The sequence below is a fragment of the Nycticebus coucang genome, chromosome 11 (genome assembly GCF_027406575.1).
Source record: "Nycticebus coucang isolate mNycCou1 chromosome 11, mNycCou1.pri, whole genome shotgun sequence".
In the NCBI taxonomy this organism is placed as follows: domain Eukaryota; kingdom Metazoa; phylum Chordata; class Mammalia; order Primates; family Lorisidae; genus Nycticebus; species Nycticebus coucang.
This window is the reverse complement of record NC_069790.1, coordinates 121,523,795-121,539,180: the sequence shown is the minus strand read 5'-3', so window position 1 is coordinate 121,539,180 and position 15,386 is coordinate 121,523,795. Positions and strand designations below refer to the sequence as shown.

The 15,386-nt window shown below is 52.0% G+C and overlaps 1 protein-coding gene across 8 annotated transcripts in view; it reads left to right on the top strand.

Annotated features, from left to right (window-relative positions):
• Nucleotides 1–15,386, top strand: part of PRKAG2 (protein kinase AMP-activated non-catalytic subunit gamma 2) — a 265,728-nt gene that overhangs the window by 116,929 nt on the left and 133,413 nt on the right. The window contains exon 1 of one of the 8 annotated variants that reach the window (XM_053609119.1): nucleotides 2,288–2,748. The exons of the other annotated variants lie outside the window; for them this stretch is intronic. Within the exon in view, the coding sequence (XP_053465094.1) occupies nucleotides 2,655–2,748 (94 nt within the window). The 5' untranslated portion in view covers nucleotides 2,288–2,654. Of the gene's footprint in view, nucleotides 1–2,287; nucleotides 2,749–15,386 lie in introns of those variants that run through there. 8 annotated transcript variants of the gene reach the window in all.

Here is a 15,386-nt window from a genome sequence, read left to right as displayed (position 1 = left end):
AGCCTCAGCTCTCCCCTCCCACTGGGGCCTGCCGGGCTCCACTCGTGCAGCAGCCGGGGAGCAGTAGTGTGTGGATGGGGTGAGTCCAGCTGGAGCATCAGGGAGTAGCCTGCAGAGGGCTGGGGGGCCCAGGGGAGCTGTCCAGCACCTCCTACTATAATCCCTGCCCTCTGGGGCTCCCAGTCTTCCCTGTGGCAAGGGCTGCATAGACATATAGACCATAAAGTCTCTCAGGGAAGGGGCGGCAGAGGACTCGTGGGGAGGGTGTGATTTCTGAGTTGGCCCAGGAGCATTTCACAGGGTTTAACAGGCCAAGATGGAAACCAGGGCCATAGGAGATGAACAGTGTGCACGGAAGCTGGCAGATCAAAAATTTCTAAGGATGGAAACCAGAGCCGGGAGTTCATGTGGGGCCGTCGTGGACAACCTGAACATAATTTTAAGGGCTGGGTTGGCCTTAAAGGATTTCCGGGCCCTGTAGCATCCAGCATAGCATCAAGCAAACAGTTGTCACTCAAAAAGTCATTAGTTTGGTGGGAATGCTGTGAGAGAAGCTGGGACTGTGGATTCTTGATCCACTAAGCAATGGTATGACTATGGGGCCACTCAGGCCAGAGAGGGGCCGGGTCTCTAGGCACGTGTGGCAGATGGGCGCACCTGGCAAGAGGGGACATCACGTGCTGCTCTTCGGGTCAGTAGGGTCTGAAAGGTTAGGACCAGCCAGAGCCACACCTGAGCCCAGCAGGCTTCTAGAGAACTGGTGGGTATAGCCTTGGCTTCCTGCATGGTGGCCGAGGAAGGCCCCATGGCGATGGCAGATGTGGGACAGGAGCTGAGATTGCAGGGTTCCCTTTCCCTGGGCTGGAATCATCCACTTCCCTGCCTGGGCTGGGCTTGCCTGGCCGGAGCTCCCACGTGGAGACACTGCCCTTGCTGCTTATTCCTTCTCTACCTGTTGCCCTAGTGTGGGGGCTTCTTTGTCTCAAGGATCTACAGTGAGTGAACACTGGCAGTAATGACACTGAGCTCTGTGAGTGAAAGATACAAGAGAAAAGGTGTGAAAAGCAGAAGACTCGGGCAGGTGGCTGGACTGTCTGACTCCTGAGCAGAGGCACAGGCTTGAGCGGCATTGCCGATTCCAGGCGGGCTGTGGTTAATGCCAGTTACGCTTAGGAAACAGATGGCCTGCAGTTTTGAACGTTATCCCACCCTAATGGGCAGCCAGGAGAATCCAGGCTACTAATCTTCAGTTCGCGAGTTATTTAACTGGTCTGACGTAGCCTCGTCCTCATGTGAAGTGTCACTTGGGGACAGTCTGCACAGATTCCCTTACTGCTAGAAGTTCAGACTATTGGAACTAGATTAAATCTTAAAATGACCTGGTCTTTCACAGAGGGGAAAACTGAGGCCCAGAGATGGGAGGTGACTTTTTCAAGGTCACAGATCTGCTTAGTAGCAAAGCAGGTAACTAACTTCCTTTTATCTAGTGAAGATATAAGGAAAAAAGGTGAGGATTGTTTATGCTGTCTTGTGCTTCTAAAGAAGGTCTTTTTAGGTACAAAACACATACAAACTGAACGTTTTATTTTGTTTTATTAGATCAGAAGTTCAGCTTAGGTGTTGAGGACACTAGAAATGCCAGTCCTGGTTCTGCCATCAGCTGCAGGACCTTGGGCAAGTCACATCCCCATCCCCAGCCTCAGTTTCCCCACCTGTAAGGGAAGGGGGTTGGCCTCACTCCTCTCTGAAATCTCCTTCAGCTCTATCGTTCTGCAGTCCTCAGCAAGTCCAGAGATCAAATTACACACTGGCTAAAGTCTTCCGTTTAGTCCCAGTGAATTGTACCCCTCCTTAAAGACGACCTTACTGTTTTCATCAAGCTAGCTGAGCCAGGAGCCAAAGTAGCCTCAGCGATTTCCAGCCCGGGCACTTGTGGCTTCTTCACCAGGCAGCAGCCGGAGCCTTCTGACCCTGTGGGGCCCTGGAACCCATGAATCAAAATAGTTGTGTGATGTCATGTCACAATGGGAGAGTGTGCTCTGGCCAATTGGTGCCAAGAATTGCCCGTCCAGGGTGGTTTCCTTTTACAGTCTTGTTAAAGAGACATCATGCAGAGCTGCACGTGACTCGTGGGCTCGGGCTTCCTTTGCCTATTTGGTCTTCCCTCCTTTTTTAATTTTAAGGAGAGGGGAAAAAAAAACCTAAAGAGTATCAGTGAGCAGCTGACCTCAACTACATCAACAAATCCTCTGTGAAGTTGTGTCGGTGCTTCCGGCAGCTTCTTGCTTACTTAAGGACAGCCGGGCTGACACTCCAGCAGCTGTGCCCGGAGGTGCAGCTCCGCCAGGACTGCTGGGCTCCCTGGAGCCTCACAGGCGCCAGAGGAAGGACTGCGGTGGTGTTGCCCTGCGTGTGCCCGCAGCTGCCGGCCCGGAGGGTGACCCCCAGCCTGCGGTGGTCTGAAGGCCCCCCGGTTGAGGACACGCAGACTCATAGGCTGCCACCCTGAACTGCTGGGGAGCCGCAGTGGCCAGGGGGCCCGTGCCCGCATGCAGATGCCGCGTCCCTCCTGGCTCCCTGCCTTCTACGGCTTACACCAGTTCTGCAGGTCCTGAAATGCTCACCTGTCACCCCTCCTGTGACCACAGCTACCCATGAAGCGCTTTGGAAGTCTCAGGGGCAACAAGAAACACAAGGACCAAAACCGGAGCACGGAGAGGCGCCAGTCGGAGCCCCGTGGCCTGTTTGGTAGGACACTGCCCCTTCCCCGTCCTAGGATGGGCGGCGCCTGTGTGCACACCCTCCCCAGGGATGGCTGGTTTCAGTCTGGGTGTGATAGTAGGCAGTAGCTGGAGGAAAAGATGGAGAAGTGTCCCCTTAGGGATGGTGATGCTGCTGTCCTGGGCTGCCCCACATCACTATTTCTGAAGCTACTTTCTTTCTCTTGCCCCAGCGAGAGGTTAGTGGTCAACTGGATGGTCATTTAGGCAAAAATAATAGCTCAGAGGAAAAGAATGGATGGAAACTGTTGCTTTCAGCTGTTAAATGAAATGTGCATATGTATGTATGGAGGAAATTATTGTCAGAGGTCAGGAAGAAGGAATTCTGTTTCCCTTGGTTGTGCGGCTGAGTCCTCTGACAGGTCAAAGTTAATGTGGGCAGGGAAACACCTGCCTAATTTTGTGTCCCCTGGAGAAGAGCTTGCTTTGTGGTCTCCCTGGCTTCTGGGACATTCTTCCACGTGCAGGGATCGGGGCAGTGCAACTGGAACAGGTGGTGAAGCATCTGTGATTCAGTCTTTCCAGGGACCTGCAGACTTGGGGTGGGCTTTAATTCCATCTGCAGCCACACAGTGGATTCCAGAGCTTTCTTAGCTTCTCATCTGGTTAGGACCTGCCCATTCAAAATTAGATGGGAGATGCATTTATTAAGAATCAGAGTTAGCCCTTTCCTGGTGTTACTGCTCGCATGGCCTGGGAGATTCCTGCAGAGCCCATGATAAGGTGGAACCTCAGAGGCCCTACTCTAATGCCTCTGTGTATCAGCTTAGTCACACCAGCCTGGAAGACATGGCCCAGGGATGAGTCAAGGTGGGGGTCTGAGGGGCGCATGAGACTGTGTCCTCTTGAGTGGCTTGTGATGTGAAGTGGTAAAATGTCATCGTGATGAATAAGAGGGACATAACTGACAAAACAGCTAGGCAGTAAATGAAAGCTGGAATAGTAAGAAAAGAAAAAGGTAAATATAAAATCTGTGCATGTCTGTTGCTATGTCGGGTTCCCAGCACTTCTGGGCAGCCTCTGGTGGGCTATGAGTATTCAGGGGAGTGCAAGAGAAGAAGACAGTAGGTTGTGAGTTTAGGGGTTTTTCAATCTCATGAAGGAGAAAATCCCAGAAAACAGACTAGAGAGAAGCATCTAATTTACCAAGTACAAGGCGAATTTACACAGGAATAGGACGCCCAGCCCTGGCCAGGAGGGGAGGGATGGACTTCTTAGACATGGGAGTCATTGACGTGGTCTAAAAAGAAGACTCTTATTTTAAATAATGAAGTAATAAGCACTCATTTACTATAGAATTAGATCTGAACCTACTATTTAACTAAAAATCTGGTTTTGCTAATGGAGATGGACGAGTCTGTTATTAAAAGCCTATATTATATGCCAGACAGTGGTTTCTCCCTTTGCGTTTAAAAGTTGCTGTCATCCTTTCTCCTATCCCTCTGAGGTCAAAAATAATATTTACATCTCAAAACTTTCATAGGCGCTCATATGCAAATGCCAGGTCTGACCACAGGTTCAGGAAAATCAGCCCCTCCCCTCACCCCCCCAGCCCCCACTCCCGTCCTCTGGGATTTGATAGTAAGCAGACACTCTGCAGCCCCTGCCGAGGCCAGTCAGGAGGCTGGAGCCCAGGTGTCTGGGTGCACAGTACAGTAGAGCCTCTGTAAGTTGACCACCCAGGGACTGTAACAAACTGGTCAACATGTGGAAGTGGTCAACGTAAGGAACTAGGCCGACTGTATTGATGTGTACATATAGTGCATGTCTGGTCTATGGAAATTAGGTCGATTTGTGTAGGGAGGGGGTCAGCTATGGAGGATGTACTGCATATCTGACTCGAATCAGAGTCAAGGGCAGACTTGACAGCCTGAATGGGCAGCAAGAATCCCCAGATGGTGCAGGGCTGAGATACATTGAGTGAGGAAAACAGAGTGTCGAACAAGTCTTCACACCACCTCTGCCTCTCTGAACCTCATCCGTTTCTCAAGACCCAGCTTAACTCTCTGTAAAACCTGTTAGCTATCTGTGGCCTCCCGACTGCTTGAGAACAGGGGCTGTGTCTCCTCAGCCACTGTGCCCACCGCTCCAACTCAACAGCCTGGCAGTGTCTCAGGGACTCCAGAAACATGTCTCGGTGATGTGGCAGCAGGAAAATACTCTACCTGGGAGGTAGAAGGGTAGAGGAAGGATCTAGGAAGGGTCCAGGAAGGGTCATCTCAGGGTTCTGAGTTTTAGATGCCCCCTCCGCAGTGCCTGCTCCTCCGGGCAGCCATTCCTGGAGCTGGAAGAACTTCAGATGGGACCCCTGTGTGGGGGCTCCTGTGCAGCTCCTGGAAATGCCTTTCACTCATCCTCTGTTTCTCCCCATGTAAGACACACTTCAGCTGTTGGCAGGGACCCTCCCAGCCTCCTGGTTCTTCCAGGGCTGTGTTAGGCTCACCCAGGAACCACTGTCTCTTCCAATTTAATTCAGGGAGCAGCTGCTCCCCACAGGGACGAGATGTGCCTCGTTTCACCTAGCAGCTTGCCTGGGACTCCTCAGGTCAGGAGACACATCTTCTTTTTATACACGCACCACATGCATGCACACGTATCTTTACCCACACACATGCACATTCACACACATACATGTATTCACACATGCATGCGTGTACACTCACACATACATGTACACACATTCATGAGATACACTCACATATACGTAAACGCATACACACACAGCTGTCCCCAGAGCCTTGACTATCCAGAACAATAAAAAGAGGGAAGTAAGGCCCAGCAGACCAGCAGTCACTGAGTCCATTTGTATTTGCCCTTGGGTGGCATTTTCATCTGGAAGTTCACGTCAGCCTTGATAGAAGGCCTAGACGCACTGACTCACTCACTCACCTGTCCGGCTCTGCCTGCCCTGCTCCACCTGCACAGCACCAGGGAGCCTGCACCCTGCGCATAGGGGAAGCTTCTGCCTCCAGTTTCAGGCTCTGGGGCTAGACATGTGATCAGCTTGACTGAGCCTTTATTTCAGCCATTTGGTAAAGAGCAATCCAGATGATGTCTACAAAGAGTATGTGTCAATAATAATAAAAACGTAAAAAGATTAGGTTAGGAATGGATTATGCTAATCAGACAGAAGAGTCTATTCTCTGCAATGACAGGGGTGTAACTGAATAAAAACTAGAATCCTAAGAGGTCCTTTCTGGGGGCCAGCTAGAGACAGGCCTGTGTCAGGGTGTGAGTGAGGCAGGAGGCCACACCTTGGACCGCTCTGGCTCTCACTCTCTGCCTCCTGAGCCTGTGACTGTGTGACGACTTCTTGATTAGAACGTCAGCCTCCTTCATTGTCCACCCAGGTACAATTCAGGTCACCCCAGTACTGGCCGTAGCTCTCTCATCCCCTGTAAATTCAAGCAGAGCCCTTGGATGCGTGTGGCTCTAGGGGCAGCGTCAGGTGCCCTCAGTCCCAGCAGAGAGCAAGGCTGCAAAGTGACAAGTGACATCTGTGGTCTCTTTCTTCCAACCCTCATGGTTCTCATACTGCCTCTGGCTGCCCATCTGCTGGCCTGGATGCTGGTGTCCCAGTTTGGTTTCCTTAAAATATCCCAATTTTATGACAGAAATTTTCAAATGTATTCCGAAGTGGGAGGATAGTAGGATAGCATCCAGCTTCCAGGTGCCACCGAGACCAGTGTCCTGCCAATCCCACCTGTGTCTGTGGCTGGCCGCTGCAGGTACGCTCAGGAGCCGGTGGTCTGGAAGGGGTGGACCAAGGAAAAGGAGGAGATTTTTATTTTTATTTTATTTATTTTGTTTGTTTGTTTGTTTGTTTGTTTGTTTGCAGTTTTTGGCCAGGGCTGGGTTTGAACCCGCCACCTCGGCATATGGGGCCAGCACCCTACTCCATTGAGCCACAGGCGCCACCCAGGAGGGGATTTTTAAATTGTGGTAAAATGCACATAACACGAAGTTTACCATCTTTGCCATTTTGAAGTGCACAGTTCAGTGGTAGTAAGCTCATTTCTGGTGCTGCACGTCCATCACCACTGTCCATCTCCAGCTCTTCCATCATCCACCACTGAAACTGTGTCCCCATCAGACACTAACTCCCACTCCCCCTCCTCAGCCCTGGCAGCCACCATTCCACATCATTTGTGTCTGTGACTTTGACAACACTGGGGACCTCGCAGAAGTGGGGCCGTGAGGCGTTTATCTTTTGTGTTTGGCTTGTTTCAGTGGATGATCGTTGTAAGGCTGGTGGTGGAGACACTGGAGGCAGGACAAGGGGTGGCTCACTGGGCAGGGGTGGGGAGGTGGGGGCGCATCCCAGCGAAGGCGTGGGCAGTGGGAGGGCCACACGGACACCTGTGCTCCAGCCCAGCCCTGATGTGGGAGCCTAATGTTAGGGACACTAGGAGCAGCTTTCCTCTGGAGAGCCCAACTTCTGAGCAGAGAAGCTGGATGCTGGACATTTTCTGCTAGATAGCAGATGTCTAAAAGTATCAGAGGATAATAGGGCAAGATTGTAGAACCTGGTGGCAGGAATAAGGAAACAGGGTAAGAAGATTCATGTAAAGCAAGAAATTTAAAAAACAGTGACTCTATGAAACCAGCACATTGTATCCCTTGATTGCACTAATGTACACAGCTATGATTTAACAATTAAAAAAATAAAATAAAATAACAGAGAAGCCTCCCATGGCTTAGTGGCTCAGGGCTGGGGCGGGAAGCTAGGCTGGGTATTAGCCAGCCCCTGCCATTCTGTGGTCCACACCTGGGAGAAGATCTGTGGGTGGGTCCAGGAAGCCTTAGCACCCCAGGGTTATCATCTGGGCCTCCAACTTCTAGCTGGGATCCAGAGCTGGGTACAGTTAGAGCAAGATAATTCTGTCCTGCAGGAATAATTTGTCCTCTGGCGGATGAGAGGAATAAAGTATGCCAAGTCCAAATGCTCTTATGAGCAAATCACCATGCTTGCTCTCCGAGGGCCACGTGGCTTCTGCTGCCACTCAGCCAAGCGTGGTCCTGGGCACTGCTGGTCTCCAACAAGGATCCCATGATGTGGTGTGGTCCAGGGCAGAGCTCCTCCCAGTAAGGCCCCTGGTCAGACACTGCTTGGCCTGGACAAACCCAGTGAGGAAGGTCCCCGTGGCTGAGTGTGCAGTGGCCTATAGACAGAGGCTGGGCTGGTGTGCGGCTGGGCGTCCAGTTTCAGGTGCCCTGGACTGAGAGCAGAAGGAGGAAGGTCAAGAGTTCAAAGCAGACCCAGCAGGAAGGTTTGGTGAGACAGGTAACTGCAGTGCCTGGCCGGGCTACACTTGTGGCTGGAAGAGAGGACACACGTTGTCTGATCCCTGTGATTTCATAAACAAAGGACAATGAGTGGGAAAGTGACGAGGGCTGGGCTTAGCCTAGTTTCAGCCTTCCTGTTCTCCTGTCTAGAATCCAAATAATTTCTAGTTCCTTCCTTCTAGGAACCTGCAGTTTTGCTAGGAGATAAGCCTGAAATAAGCAGAGAAGGGCAGTGGGACTGCTGAATTGTGAGGGTCAGACTCTGAGGCCTAGTCTGTCTGTCTGTGCTTGGCGCCCCTGAGAGTGAGGCCTTGGGGAACCCCTTCAGGGAGGGCAGTTCTGAAGGTTTCTGAGAGGTTCTCCAGCAGTCAGCACTGAATGCACGTTTTCCTTGAAGCATTTATGGTGACAGATAATTTATTGAGTGAAGGTACATGTGTGTAAATATACGGAAACCTTTTAGTGTCTCCAAGTAAGGAGCAAAGAAAAGGGGAGGTGCCTGGCGTAGACAGTGGGGAGATGTGTTTTTAATAAATGTAGGTTTATTATCATTCGATGGGTGGGGCCTACAGATCAGGATATGGCTGCCATTAACAAGAGTGTTCCCCAGATTGCCGTGGGGTGGAGAACAGGGTGGTCCAGAGGCAGAGGGAGCGAGGGGAGGCAAAAGTGTAGGCAGAAGCCTTTGTCTGGTTTCTGTAGGAAAGAGAAGGCAGGGCAGGGGCCTTAGGGTTGCTGGCTGCATAATCTCCACAGGCTGGGGCCCTGGGGGCGCTGGGGCTGCCTGGGCACCTGGCCCCAGGATGATCCAGGGGAATACGGTCTCCTGGAGTATCAGAGTCTGGTAGAGAAGGTGGGTCCAAGCAAGGGCTTATCGATTACTTTGCATAAGAGAGATGGGCTCTCCCTTTTCCATCTCTAAGAATCAGCTGACCCCAGAGGACCAGTCTGCAAGGCCCTAGATTCCACAGCATCAAGAATACAGAAAATAGTTAATGCAAGAGTTTGCTCTCCCAGTTCTCACTGACTCACCCTTTAATTTCTAAGTGTTTCCCACTCACTTGGTGGGGCATCTGCCTTCCTCCCTCCAGGGAGAAGCCGATTGAGGTTCCAAGTAGGGCCAAGCTGCCTCCCAGCAGGTGGGGTCTAGGAGAAAGGGCTGGTGTCTTTGGACCCTCTCCTGGCCCTTCAACACCCACAGCTCTGGCTTCTCCATGACTCACTTCCCTCTGGGGATGTGTTTCGCAGCTGAGATGAGACCAGTTCCCTTTCTTTAAAGGACACCTCTGATACCAGAGGACCAAGGTAAAGTGCTGTCAGTTGCAGGCAGGGTTTGCCTCAGCTCCTTCTCCACTCCAGCTCCAGGCTGGAGAAAACGCCATTGTGGGTGTCAGTAGACAAATTCATGGCCTCACATTCCTCCCGCTGGTTGCTCTTGGAGGGGCTGAGGACAGTTGGCAAAGGGGCGGTGCTCTAAAAACACTCAGCTGCTGAGGATACTTACAGGCAGTGTTTCCCGGAGTTTGGGGCTCACCCAGTTGTAGCCTTATCTCTGGATGAAAGTGTCAGGAAGGTGTGGCCAGGCTGTGTCCAGGGCCCTTGAGGATGGGCATGGCCTGGGGAGCCCTCTGGAAATGCAGAGGAGACCTCTGATAGGGAGGCTCCTCCAAGCTGCTGCTGTCCTGACCTCTGCTGCTGGGTTCTTCCCGAGGTTCCTGCGCTGGCCCATCATCCTAACCCCAGCACCTAGACCCGTGTCCCACAGCAGGTGCTTTGTGGAAGGTAGAAGGAACCTTGGTTCCTCTCTGTGTCCACGAACACGTGGAGAGAGAGAACCACGGAGACAGGAGAGGAAGTAAGAGCTAGAGGAGCCAGTGAATGTCCCCCAGTCCTAGGCCAAGGAGAAGGGGCCCTGACAAGAGCTGGCCCTAAAGAGGGATTGGCCAGGCCTGGGAGGGAGGAGCAGGAAAGGTCCAAGAGGGGGACTGGAGGGCAGGAACAGCTCAGAGCCACTTCAGGAATTGCCCAGACTGCTCAGGTATGTTCTCTGTGGGCACCTGGACCAGCAGCATCCCTCTGTGGTATTGGGAGGAAACGCGATGGCTGTGGCTCCAGGAATTGCCTCTGCTCCTGACTTCCCTGGAAATAAGTCTGGGCCTTGGCAGGAGGAGCTCCCTCCCATAGAGGGGTCTGCCTGACTAGGGCTGGTTTGTGGGCAACAGATGAAAGAGAAAGTGGGTTTCCTCCCAAACAGCCAACAATGGGACCCTTGCAGCCACCCTTCTGCAGATTTCTATGGCCAGCATTTTCAGACCCTAATCCACCTCTGTGTGGTTTAGGTGTTGAGCATGGAGGCCTAGGTGCCAGTGCCCTTGAGGGGGTTGCAGGAAGCTCCCAGGATGACTGCTCTGGATCAGGCACTGAGAGGAGCCTCCAGCTCCACGGCTGACCTGGAAGATACAGTACAGAGACTGGGATTATGTCTGCCTTTCCTGCTGCCTTTCTCCTCCAGGTCCATTGCCCTGGCAGGTGTTTTCCAGACGCTTCCTGGACTTCCCAGAACCTGCAACTGTCCCACCCATTTTTTCAGTGAAACACTGACTCAAGGCAGCATCTGATCAGTCTGGAGGGCATCTCATTAAACACCTTGAAGTGGAGCTGATCCTCATTCTTCTCTCTGCTGGTGACTGCTGCCTGTGATTGCTAGTTGTTACCCATATTTATGTCCCTCATCTTCCTCAGTAACAAAATCCTAGTTTTCATTGTGTGGCAGTGCATGTGGCTTAGTAGGCCATGTGACCAAGTTGTTCAGCAAGCTGTGAGTGAAAATATTCAGACATATGGCAGAGCCTCTGTAAAGAAGGGGGAAGTAAATCTCCCTTTGTCACTTTTTCTTCCTCTTGCCTTGAATATAGATGTGATGGTTGGAGCTCTGGCAGCTATTATGGGCTCTGAGGCCACTGCTGAGAATGACAGGCATACACTGAGGATGGGGACAAATAAAGATTGAAGTCTGGGGTGCCCCTGTCAAGTTGCCACAAGATGCTTATCACGCATCTTTTATGTAAAAGAAAGTGAACCTTTCTCCATAAGCCCTTATTATTTTTATTTCTCTGTTAGATGCAGACAAACTTAATCCTAATTGACATAGCCTAGCACAGAACTTGATCCATATGAGGCACTTCATAATTTCTAGTTGATGGTTTGAGCTCCTCCCCAGGTGTAGACGTGACTCAGCTCCTTTCAGCTGGAGACAGAGAGGCATGGGGTGTGGGCTGCCCAGGGCTGGGACGAGGACTCTGTCTCTGAGGTCATCCTAGAGGCCTCTGTCCACCTCCACATTCCCTTGCGTGGTGTGTCTGCTATCTCGCAAACTGACTTTCAGAAAACTCTAATAATTCTAAATTTAGACTGAAAAAATTAGACCTGTTGATGCTTCAGTATACAAATAGGTCATTCTCTTGAAATTGCTGTTTCCCTTTTGTGGATTTTTAAGTATTACTTAGTTTGAGGAAAGCCCACCACTTAGAGGGGTGGACCATTTCAGCGGAGAGTGCACAGACTGCACAGAAGTGGCGGTGAGAGGTGGGCTCTTCGCCACTGGGCACGCTTCTTTCCTGCCGTGTGTGCTGCACACTGGCAGATCAGTCAGTCTGATGAGTGCATTTATTACGCCTGTACATCATGCCAGCCCCCACCATGTGGTGAAGACGCACTCAGGCAGGCTATCCAGTCGGAGGGTCAGGGGCCTGGCTCAGAGAGGGCCTTGGGCAGTGGCTGCTGGCGCTAGATGTCTGGGGTGGCAGGTGCTGGACCCTGTGGGTGAGGCTGGATTGGTGGAGACCTGGAGGCAGGAGACAGTCAAAGAAGAGTCCAGAGAGAGAGGACAGGGCCAGATTTTAGAAAACCTTGAATGCCAGGCTGGGGAGTGCAAGTGTGAGAAACTGGCCCTCTCTGAAGCAGGGTAGGGGTGTCCTGGGAGTGTGGCACACGGAGCAGGCTGAGGGCTACAGACTTTGCCATGTGTGGCCAAGAGCAGCTTGTCCTGAGTAAGCAGGCGTCTTGCAGGGGTCCGGCTGCACCATTTCCTTCTGCTCTGAGAAGGGGGCTGCAGGTGTTCCGAGGCCCTGAGGCAGGACTCTCCCACACCTCTGCCACTTGGCAATGGCCACCCCATCCTTGTGAGCTGCTGTGACTCCCCCACACAGAAGCCACATGTGGGGCACTGTGTCTCATTCTTGAGAGACAGATGTGGGAGGTAGGAGGCCACACAGCAGCCCCAGCAGGAGGGCCCTGGGCTAGAGAGAGCGCATTGCCCAGTGATGCAGAGGCAGCCAGATGGGGAAGGGAGGCTGGGGCAGGAGGGCGGCCTGGACCCTGAGTTCTAGCCTGGTGGGTGGGATGTCACCATCAGCTACCAGTGATGATGTCATATAGAGTAGCTTCTACGATGTTTTTACATTTGATAAAAGGCAGGTAAAGCAGGTGGTAGAGGTGGTGTTCCCTCTCACAGGGGCAAAATGGTCCCAGAGAGGCTAAGAGTTGTGTTAGTCACACGTGACAACTTGCAGCATAGACAGGTCTCTCAGCAGGTCATCTCCAGTTAGGGTGATGCCCTGGAGAGATGGGTGCCTGCCGGTGAACACCCGTCCCTCCCCTGCATCCACAGAGGGACACCTTCTCTCGCAGGGATGTGGTACCCACAGCCCCCTGGGGCCTCCCTGCTTCTTATTCCTGGTGGCTCAGCCTGGCCAGCCCTGCTTTTGGTCACAGAATAGCTACAGCTAATGGAAAGGAACAAAGGAGTGTCCTAGAGATGACCTCAGAGCAGCTGTGACCAGTGACCCTGAGGAGTGATATCTGGTTGGTGCCACAGAAAGAGGAGGTGACCAGTGCAGCTCCAGGCTGGCTCCTGAGGGCCAGGCATCCCCCAGTGTGCCCAGCCTGGAGTGTGATTAACCTCACCTTCCAGAGCCTTCCAGAGTCCACTCAGAGGCACCTTAGCTCTGGTCTCCTGCTATCCCAGCCTACCTTTCCCAGGCTCATCCCCCACTTCGGAGCTCCCATGGCTACTTCTGGACCATCTGGAATCCATTCCACCCTGGTGGCCTGGACGGGCGGTTCTGCCCTGTGCTCAGGACAGCCCTGAGGAGTTGGGTCCGGCCTTGTCTGGAGGTCCTGATCCCCATGAACATGTCTGCCTCAAACACCTGCGGTGGCTTTTAGTACCACCTTTTAGATACTTGACTACAAATGCAATGCTCCCTTTTAGTTACGGATGTCTAAGGCAAAGTTTACTAAATATAAGCACACAGGAAAGAGTACAGTCATCACTGGTAAATTTGCACACACTGAATGCACTTCTGTAGCTAGCATCTCAGAAGCCTCCCTTCTTACCCTTAAGGTCCGTGTTGTCTGGATTTGAACTTTACGTGACATTTCCTTGTCTGCCTTCTTTCACTTGTACGTGGTGAGATGCAGCCATGTTGGCACATGGGGCTGAAGTCCATCCACTTCCTTCACTGCAGGATGCTCCGTTGTCCCCACAGACCACGACTCATGCATCTGTCCAGTTGTTGCTGGACATTGGGGTTTCCGGGTTGGGGCTCTGACAAAGGGTGCTACTGTGTGCATTCTTGTACCTGGGTGTGACTTCCTGCTGCACTCATACTGGGACTGCCAGCGTAGGAGACGCACACGTACAGCCGCAGTAGTTAATGCGGTGGTGGCAGCTGTGAGTGTGTCCCGCCTGCCTGGCGATTCTATAAGCAGGTGCCATGTCTTCTCTTCCCTGTGCTCCCCGGTGCCTTGTACTGCACACCCAGCGCCCCCTGCCCCCACCCGCCCACTCTCCACTCGGCAGAAATGCGGGTGTTTTTTTCTCACCTTGTAGTTGAAGTTCAACATCCAGACCCAGCGAAGCCCCCAGCTTCCTGTGACAGACTGCCACGTCCTGATCTGCCTCTCCACTAGCAAGACTCAGGCTCAGCCTGTTAAGGCAACACAGTGATGATAGCAGGTGGGGAGCCCCGGGTGGGGAAGCTCCATCTTCCAAAGCCACATGCTTCCCTGGGCTCAGGGCTGGGATTCATTTATAACTGGGAACTATAGCAGGACCTGGTTTGTAACCACCAGCGGTCGCCATAGCAACTCCTTACTTACACCAGCCTCTACACTAAAAATAGATCACCTTCATCCCAGGATAGAAAAACCAAAGAAAATAGAAGTGGAGGAGGGCCCCCATTCAGCTACCGGCCCCCAGAGGGATTTGATGGCCTGGTTCACCTCTCCATCAGCAGAAAGGGCCTGGCAGGTGCAGCCCGCACTTCGAGCTACCTTGGAGCCCGGGACAACGAGGTCCCCCAAGCTCTAGCCTCATCTGTCTTCTCCTTCCTAGTCTAAACCATGGAATCTAATACTAAGTTATTATAAGCAACCTTATTTTATCTGGGGTTTTTTTGAAGTTTTTTAATATTAATTCATCTATGGGATTGTAAATATTTTCAAGGGCAGGGATTTAATTAGCGAGGTGGTATGAGAATTCCAAATCATGGCATATGAACAGGAGTTGAAAGACTCAGAAATGTTGGCATGGATGGGCGTGGACCTGCAGGGTGGGGTGTTTTCAAATATTTGGAGGGTTGACCTACTGAAGAGGGGTCACCTACTTTGTTTTTGCTTTCCATAGGAAGACAGAGCTTAGCTCCTCAGAAGGAAAAATAACCCCCACACATGATAATCTGTATATTAATACGTTTTATAGCATTTTTTAAATCATAAAAGTAAAATAACATTTCAAAAGGTCTAAAAGCTGGAAAAGCATTCAGGAAATGGCTGTTTGGGGAAGGAAGACAGTGCAGCGGGGACCCGGTTACTGCTGGACCACATCTTGGCTCTGGGACCAAGGCACCCCTCCACTTTGCCTGTGGGTCGGGGTGACAGTGATCTTCTTCCTCACCCTAGGAGGCGATGAAGACACAGTATGGTGAGGACCATCCTGAACACCTACGCTGCACACAGTGGGTGCCTTGCAGCTTCCCTTGCTCTGGGTGGGTTTTTAATCCTGAGATGGGAGATGTACTGAGTCACTCTCTGAGGTCCTGGCTCCAAGAATAAGCTGGGACAGAGTGCAGGTGCAGGTGAGACTGACCCCTAAGACTGAAATGAGACAGGTTAGGTCCTGGGACGGCCAGAGGGCACTAGGATTTGTACCTTTGGACCTGGGGAGCCCCTCTCTGCTCCAGTAGAGCCCTCTCTGCCCCGGAGCACATGGGGATACATCCAGTCCTTTTTCTTAGGCATTTGGTTTTACTATGATAA